The sequence below is a fragment of the Rhincodon typus genome, unplaced genomic scaffold (genome assembly GCF_021869965.1).
Source record: "Rhincodon typus isolate 14 unplaced genomic scaffold, sRhiTyp1.1 hic_rhity00007593, whole genome shotgun sequence".
Lineage (NCBI taxonomy): Eukaryota > Metazoa > Chordata > Chondrichthyes > Orectolobiformes > Rhincodontidae > Rhincodon > Rhincodon typus.
Genome location: NW_025973231.1, coordinates 1 through 9,207, shown reverse-complemented (window position 1 = coordinate 9,207; position 9,207 = coordinate 1). Strand labels below are relative to the sequence as shown.

The 9,207-nt window shown below is 40.3% G+C and overlaps 1 protein-coding gene across 1 annotated transcript; it reads right to left on the bottom strand.

Moving 5' to 3' along the window:
- Positions 1–55: 55 nt before the first annotated feature.
- gltpa (glycolipid transfer protein a) lies at positions 56–9,007 on the bottom strand (the record flags this gene model as incomplete). Its single annotated transcript, XM_048594275.1, has 4 exons — positions 56–654; positions 1,152–1,302; positions 6,727–6,860; positions 8,945–9,007. Coding segments are annotated over 4 exons (531 nt in total), but the record flags the coding sequence as incomplete, so codon positions are not given.
- Between the last annotated feature and the right edge of the window lie 200 nt (positions 9,008–9,207).

Below are 9,207 nucleotides of genomic sequence, written 5' to 3'. Positions count from 1 at the left end.
CCTTCTTCAGAAAATGGGGTCTAGGCCCGAAACGTCAGCCTTCCTGCTCCTCTGATGCTGCTTGGCCTGCTGCGTGTTCATCCAGCTCTACACCTTGTTATCTCAGATTCTCCAGCATCTGCAGTTCCTACTAGCTCTGTTAGATGATCTGTTAATACAAGCAAAGGAAATTCACATTAGAAAACAATACACCCTGCACTATCAAATCAAAGAAACCAATAGCTAGTAGGATGTAGAGGATGGATGGACCTGATCTGTTGTGATTTAATTGAATGTGATTACAGTGTTAAGGTTCAGGAGTACACACCATCTTAGTGTCTCCTCTGCCAAATTCCACACTAACTACTGCTGGTTAATGACCATTACCCTGTAGAAACAGCAACCTAAAAAGTTATCAAAATCACAGTGATTAGCTAATTTATTGCTGAGAAAAGGGTGAGAAGAGACTAAGAAAGGCAGACAGTGCAAGTGTTAGACCTTGTAATCCAACTCTGCATTCATTTTGGTGTACATCTCATAGATTGCATCAATAGTCACAGTGAAGTTGACTAAAAACTGCCTGATTTTCTCTATACATTCTTCTTCTTTCACCTCTCTGCCCTTCGACAGGGCCTTCATAAAGTCTGATTTATATGGTGCGGCATAAACTGCGGCCTGCAAAAGCAAACAAAATACACAAGGTCAGGTCACATGCTGCAGTCAACACTTCAAAACCTTAGCCCTCAGCGTATCCCAATTGCTGTGTATCCTGACTAACTGGTCACCCACACCTGCTGGGGCTGGCCACAAATTGCATTAGTAATTCCAAACTCATTTGTTAAGGGAAGAAATTAAAATTTCAGACAGTTATTTCATACTGAATGTTTGAACTGAGAACATTCCAATTCTGATGAAAACCTGCTAGTTGGAACAATTATGATGGAACAGAATTTCCTTGAAAAGGTGCTGAGATAAATGGGTGATCTCCTTGAGGTTCCAAATCTACCGCAAGGCCACCAGAAAAACAAACAGTCAGTCTGCATGCATGAACCCATGTCCAAAAACCAATGTATGCCTTCTCACTTCCTGGAAATGGCGAACAAACGTAGTTGCAACATGTGTGAGCTCTTTCAAGAATGGAAGAGTGAATGCAAAAAAAAAAAAACACTCACAGAAAAAAGTCTTTGTACAATCCAGCTGTGGTACTTCTTCAAGGTCAACTCATATGCTTTTGTAGCATTGACTCGAATGAGGTTTGGGTTTGAATCATCCCGCTCCCCATCTGCGATGCTTTGCAGCATAACTTGTATGAACTTCAGACCCCTGCAAAAATAGATAGTCTAGTCAATTAAAATTATATGACTGTACAATGTTCAGCTCCTCAGATACTGAAGCAGCCCCTGTTCAAATGCAACAAGATCTGGACATTATCCAGGCTTGGGCTGACAAATAGCAAGTAACATTTGTCCCACATAAACACTAATGACCATCTCCAATGAGCAACAATTTAACAATCAGCCCTTGAAATTCCACCATGTCACCATCATTGAATCTCCCACTGTCAACATCCTGGAGGTTACCATTGACCAGAAAGTTAACTGGACTTGCCATATAAACTGTGGCTATAACAGCAGGTCAGAGGCTAGGAATACTGTGGCAAAGCCTGTCCACCATCCACAAGGCACAAGTTAGGTGTCTAACGAAATACTCCCCACTTGCCTGGATGAGTGCTGCTCCAACAACACTTGAGAAGCTTGACACCAACCAGGACAAAGTAGCCTTCTTGACTGTAAACGTGCCAAACATCCACTCCCTCCATCACCAACATGCAGTAGCAGCAGTCTGTACAATCTACAAGATGCACTGCAGAAATTCAAAGATCCTCAGACAGCACCTTCCAAACCCAGAACCATTTCCATCATGGACAAGGGCAGCAGATAAATGGGAACACCAGTACTTAGAAAGTCCCCTCCAAGTCACTCACCATCCTGACTTGGAAATATCACTGTTCCTTCATCATCACTGGGTCAAAATCCTGGAATTTCCTTCCTTAGGACGCAGTGGGTCAACTCACAGCACACAGACTGCAACAGTTTAAGGCAGCAGCTCACCACCATCTTTCAAGGCTGGCAAAGGATGGGCAATAAATGCTAGCCAGCCAGTGACACTCATGAATGAATTTAAAAAGTATATACATTAGGCTCAGTTTAACATGGAGCTTATTCTTACCAACTGGACAGAAAAGCTGATTGTGGCCAAGCCATATGACATTTTGTCAAAGGTGGCTTTAACAACCAGAGGGTCAAACCTATGGCCTTCCTTGACAGAAAGTTGTTGATTGTAGGACTATCAGCCAATTTGTCTCGACAGCAGACCTTATAAACTGCTCCATAAAAAGTGAACTCAAGCTGCTCTCCAGGTACTTGAGCAAGTCTTACCAGCTGACAATTCAACACAGTAGGAAGTGCACCTGTCCAAAAGGGCCTGGGGGTGCCCTTGCACATAAGTCATTAAAAATGAACGTGCAAGTGCAGAAAGCAATTGGGGAAGGCAAATGGTATGTTGACCTTTAGCTCAATAGAATTTCAGGAAGGAACAGGACAAGACAGTCCTGCCTTCAATCGTATAGAACGTTGGTGAGACCATACTTGGGAGTTACCCCAACATCTGGATCCCCTTACTTAAAAGGATATATTTTCAATAGAGGGAGTAGAATGGAGGTTCAGACTAAATACTAGAATGTCAAGTCTGTCCTATGAGGAGAGATTTAGGAGAGTGGCCTGCATTCAACATGAAGATGAACTCACTGAAGCACGAGAGATATAGAGAGACAGAAACACAGCCACAGACAGACCAGGAGGTGGTGTGCAGGAGGGGCAAGAAAGTTGGCCTAGAAATCAGGGTCCCAGTCTCACAATAAGGGGCAACCTGTTTACGACTGGGATGAAGAGGTACTCTTCACATTAGTGAATCTTTGGAAGTTCCATCCCAGGTTGCTATGGAAGTAAGGACAAATACGTCAGACTCCTGCTCATTGAAGACTGAACTGTAGTCAACACCATTATCTCCTCCAGACTGATCTCAAAACTCTGTGACCTTAGTCTCAGCTCCACCCTCTGCAATTGGATCCTCAGGTTTTTGATCCACTGACCGAAATCAGGGAAGATAGGTAAATGCACCTCCTCCACAATAACACACAATACTGGCGACCCCAAGGATGCACCCTTTGCCCCCTACTGTACTCCCTGTACACCCATGACAGTGTTGTCAAATTCCAAATGAATGCCATCTACAAGTTCGCTGATGACACCACCTTAGTGGGACAGATATCTAACAACGACAAGTCAAAATACAGAAGGGAGGTAGAGGGCTTGGTGATGCAATGAGAACAACCTCTCTCTCAACATCAGCAAAAACTAAAGAATTAACCATTGACTTCAGAAAGGAAGGAGGAGAACACACCCCCATCTACATCAACAGAACTGAGGTTGAGATGGTGGAGAGTGTCAAGTTCCTCGAAGTGACGATAACTGACAACCTGTCCTGGACTTCCCATGTTGATGTGATGGTCAAGAAGGCACAACAATGCCTCTTCTTCCTCAGGCATTTCAGGAAATTTTGCAAGTCCGTAAGGACCCCCACCAACTTCTACAGGTGCATAATTGAAAGTATACTGTCCAGGCACGTAACGGCTTGGTATGACAACTGCTATGCCCAGACCCATATGAAACTACAGAAGGCGATGTGCACAGCCCAAACCATCACTGGAGCCAACCTTCCATCCATGGACTCCATTTACGCAGCTCATCGCACCCTGGTAATAATCTCCTATAATCTCTTCTGTCAGGCAGAAGATACAGAAGCCCGAACACACGCACCAACAGGTTCAGAAACAGCTTCTTCCTGGTCTTTCTGACTGATGAATGGACTCGCTAGCCTCAAAAATGCTGATCTTTCGAACGTTGACCTCAGCTAACGCATGCCTTGTGCGATGTAACCTATAAGACTCTCGAGTCTTTTTGATTTGTACTGCCTTGTTAACTACGATCTGCTGCTACTGCTCATAAACAAAGCTTTTCATTGTACTTCAGTAGATGTGACAATAAATATCAATCAAGCTCAGTCACAGTACCTTCCAGATAACAATCAATAGATTTCTGGATACTAATGACATCCACAGATATTGGGAAAATAGCATTAATTCAGATGGGCAGCCACAAATCAAGACCTGCAGATCAGACTCAAGGGGCTAAATGGCCTGCACTTGTTCCTATGGGGCACAAGGGACTGCAGTACTGTTGCAGGTGTCATCATTTGCCCGAGATAATTAGTGCAGTCTGTTTGCACTCTTGCCTGGACATAAAAGATTCCACGAAACTTGTAAAAGACGAGTAGGGAATTTTGCTATTTCCCTGGTAAATATTTACTCCTCAACCATCACCAAGTAAAGATTAGTTGAGCTTTTACCTATTGCTGCTTGTGGGACTCAGTGCAAATTAAATGTGCATTTGCACATTTCCTAACAAGACAACAGTGACTATCTTGCAGAAGTACCTTATTGGCCTGGTTAGCTCTCTTAATTGAATAGCTGCAAAAGGTCTAAAACCCAAATGAAGGGGCACCTCCTTAGTTTTTCCAAAGATGTCACTGCAATTTGGACATCAGTAAGTAGAATGCCATTCCTTGTAATTTTTCAGAGGATTTACAACACATAAATAGGCTATTTCACCCAACTGGGCCCTGCTTATATTCCCCTTCCATTCAAGGCTTCTCCTATCCTACTTAATCTAACTATCAGCTTGCAACATTAACCGTCAAGGCATTATGCATGGATACACTTACTTAATACTGCATGTTTCTGAAAGTTTTAAATATAGTATAAACAGACTCTTTGTTAAAGCCCACAAGGGATGCTAAAGTCCACAATGGAGGTTATAAGAAATGGAAGAGGCAGAATGCACCACAGGAAAGCAGTACCACTATGTTGCTCAGGTAGATAATGGAGGCTTTAGTGCTTGATCCATCATGTTACAAGTTTCCAAAGAGCAATCCAATGGCTGGGGATTTTAGTGCATATTCAACAATATGCTGTTTACGGTTGTTCTCCACATACGTCCTTGTTACTCGGTTTCTCTGTTACTCCTGCTGTTCATGACAACAAATCAATTTCAAGGTTCATTACATTGCTGATCTAGTGACTAATGATTTGGATGAGGCACTATCTAAACAAGTGATTGCTCACAGCTGGTAACACTGCTCATTTTTGAAGTGAGAAGTACATTTCCACTTAACTGCGGTTACTGTGATTACTGTAGGGCAAATTAGATAGTTTGGCGTTACAGGAAGTGGTCATTCACAGGAATCTATAAAAGAAACCTATCATCAAAACATAAAAATGGCAAAGAACTACAGAGGAAGACATTCAATTTGAAGTCACATTTTAACAGCTGCCTAATGATTAATGATTGACATACAAATGTGAGTTGAAGACGAGGAAAAGCTATTTTGTCACTGACTTCCTTTACCATTTAACAACCCGATTTGAATACAACCTCTACTCCATACTCCTACCTATCCCCCAAACACTTGCTGCCTTCAGAGAAACAAAATCTCATCTGTTTTAAATTGGTGATCCTTTATTATTTTAAATGGTGATCCCCTAGTTCTAGATTTAAAAAAACTTTCTCCACCTGTACCATGTCAAGAACTCTCATGGATTTAAAACGTTTCAATGCAGTCACCTCTTACGCTAAACTCAAAAAGATGCAAGCTCAGACTGTCCAACCAATACAACCTATTCATTCTAGGTACTTCTCAAATTCTGTTTCCAATGCATTTACATCCTTCTTTAGAAAAGGAAACCAATACTGTACACCATAGTCCAGATGTGAACCCATCAATGCCCTGTATATTGAAGCATAACCTCCATATGTGTACTGAATTCCCTTGCAGTAAGCATTCTTACAGATTTCCAAATTACTTACTATACCTGCACACTAGCCTTTTGTTTTCATACACTTAGGACACTCAGATCCCTCTGCATCTCAAAGCCCTGCAATCTCTCACCACTTACATAATGCGCTGCTTTATTCTTTCTCCCAAAATATAGTATGTCACATTTTCCTACATTATAATCCATTTACTATATCTTTGTCTATTTAACCTACCAAATCCTTCTGTTTCCTCCTCATGCCCTCTACACAAATTACATTGTGTCTCATCTTTATGGCATCAACAAATTTACCATCACACCTTGTGATCCTTCATTGTAAAAGGTTGAGGTTGAGGTTCCGGCATCACTCAATACATCATACCGACAAGGAAAAGAGACCCATTAATGCCTACTATTTCTTGTTTGATGGCCCATTTTCTATCCACACTAATATGTCACCCACTACACCATGAATTTTTTCTGCAAAAACATTTTATGCAGCACCTCATCAAATGCCTCTGGAAATCTAAATACAGTACATCAACTGGTCCCTCTTTATACATTGAAGGAATATCATTTGCAAAAAAAATAAAAAATAAAAAACCACCAACGCCGTAAATTAGTTGAAAGTCAGGCAAGAACTCCACTCCCAGGTCTGCTTCAAAACGTGCATGAACCTCTAAAATATTGAATCAAGCATTGCGGAGATGCACTCCACAGCCAAACAGCTTTACTGCTCAAGCTGAATATAGAACAGCCACTTGGAGGATAGCTGCTTAATTTCAGAGATAGCACTAAGAAATTAATCTAGTTACCTTTTTAGCCACATTAGCGCCAATGTAGCCCCAACATTTGGCCACTCAGTGCCATATTGTTCTTTCTCTCCTTCCAGAATTAGTTGTAATGTTCTGAATTTTGTGGGATTCGTCTCATACACATTCTTGATTTTCTGTTCAAAAAAAAACACAATCAACATTGCACATACAATTATTCTTACAACAGAGTCAAAATTCAATCATTTAGTTAGCTACGATTTCCTCTGGAGTGAAAGGTTTTGTTTTAAAACTTACTTCTTTAATCAATGGAGGTTTTCTGCATAGATCACTATAAAATGCAAAATATATAGAAACATGAGACTATGACAAGGAGTGTCATTTGATCCATGAATTACATTGACAAATCAATTTAGGATAGTCAGTCAGATGTGATGTGGCAGATTTGTATCATATTGGAAGCTACATATACATTAACAACCAGATCCCTGTTCTTTGCAGACAGAAAGAACATGAACACACAATATACCTGTTTCAACTAAATGGTGACAGCCGTTCTCTGGTTCTCTTTTCAGGTCAATACCTTGACTGATTATAATGAACTTACCTTTAAAATCATTTTGGCAGTTAACTGGTAGTCATCCAACTGATATATCCCTCCGTAGCAATGCCTCTACCAGAGTCCACTTACTAATTAAATCAGCACTCTGATTTTCCTTGTAATTGTCTTGATGAATGTAAAACAAAATAAACCTAAAACAAAATCAGTTCTTTTCAGCAATACTCAAGATCTGGACTACCGAACAGCAACATAAATTTATCCTTTATCAGTTAAGTTTACTAAATGCAATCAGCATTTAGTAAACAAGCAAAGAAACACTACCCTTTTGCATTCCAGATTTAACTAGTTAAAATTTTGTCTGTTCCTTCAAAATCCAAATCTCCCACCACTGATGCAGAACATTATGAATTCAGGCTCTGCACTAGAACTTCACTATAGTCTAAGTTGACACTTCAGTCTAGTACTTGGGGAGTTCCACGTTATTGCAGCAGATGTCTTTCAAGTCAGGTATTAAACCAAAGCCACATATGCACATAAAAGAAATGAGACAACCATATACCCCTCGAGCCCGCTTTGCCATTCAATATGCTCATGGCTAATCAGTGGCTTACATTTTAGTTTTCCTCACTCTCCCTCATTCCTAAAACACCAAAAATTTGCATGATGGTGCCGTCTTGCAAATAATAAGCAACCAATAGGGTTGGCCGATTTTCAACTTCAAAAATTCACGTCAGTCTGACTTTCTTCATCCGCCTCCAATGGCAACCACAGTTTAAATGTTCGTCATTCACTATAAAACACTTCAGGACATCGAGCTCATGAAATATGCCCTATAAATACAAGCTCTTTTTTTTTCCCCTTTTTAACAATCTCAACAACCAAGATGGCTGCACTCTTCACTTGCAACACTGCAGTATTCCTTCAGTATTGTACAGACAGCCAACTTAGATAATGCACAGAAGTCCTAGAGCTGGGCTCAGATCCAGACCCTTTTGATTTAGAAGCATGTATGCTATGACTCAATTAAGTGGAACCTCCTACTAGGATTTTATATTAAAAGAAAGCAAGAAAGTAATTTACACATTGACTTAGTTTTTTCCCCCAATGACAAATTTAAATTATAACTAATTTTCAACATTACTATCTGACTTATTTGGTAAAATTATTTGATCAAGTAAATGAGATCTTAAGAATTAAATATAGAAGTTTATATAAAAATACAGAAAAGATAATCTGAAGCAAGAACAATACAATAACTGAACGAGAGGGCAGACAATATGTTGCTCAATACGGGGTTTACTGTAGCTGAGCAATTTATAGTAAAATTTTAATCTGCAAATTGCAAACAGCCTTATCATTAAATCTCCCTTACACATCTTATCAGCATACTACAGTCTTTCCTGTAGGTGTACGCTCTTAACTAGATATACTTCCATGAAAACGTGCAGCTGCCATCAGCTCAATGACAGTGGCTGTCACCCACAAGCATGAGTAAGCTATCACTGTGGAGATCACTATAAGTGAACTGGCAGCAATGGTTCTTAGTGAGTGATCAGGAATGGGAACTATCATAGGTAATCAGATGTTGAGATTAACTGTACATCCTACAGATTTTACAATATTCTCAATTAAGCCCTCTTTAAAAAAAAACCTGTCTAATCAACATACCAGTAACTTGTGACAGTCCAGACTACTTACAGTGATGTTGCCAGTCACATCTGCTTTGATTGGTGAAAACACTGTTGACCCAAGGCAATCTAGAAATAAATAAATGCATTTTTAGGGAAGTGCACATTAGTGAACATTAAGCAGTTTAATAGGCAAGCATCTCTCTGTAAATACAAGCAACTAATACAATAAGTTTGTTACAGAGATAGTAGGAACTGCCAATGCTGGAGAATCTGAGATAACAAAGTGTAGAGCTGGATGAACACAGCAGGCCAAGCAGCATCATAGGAGCA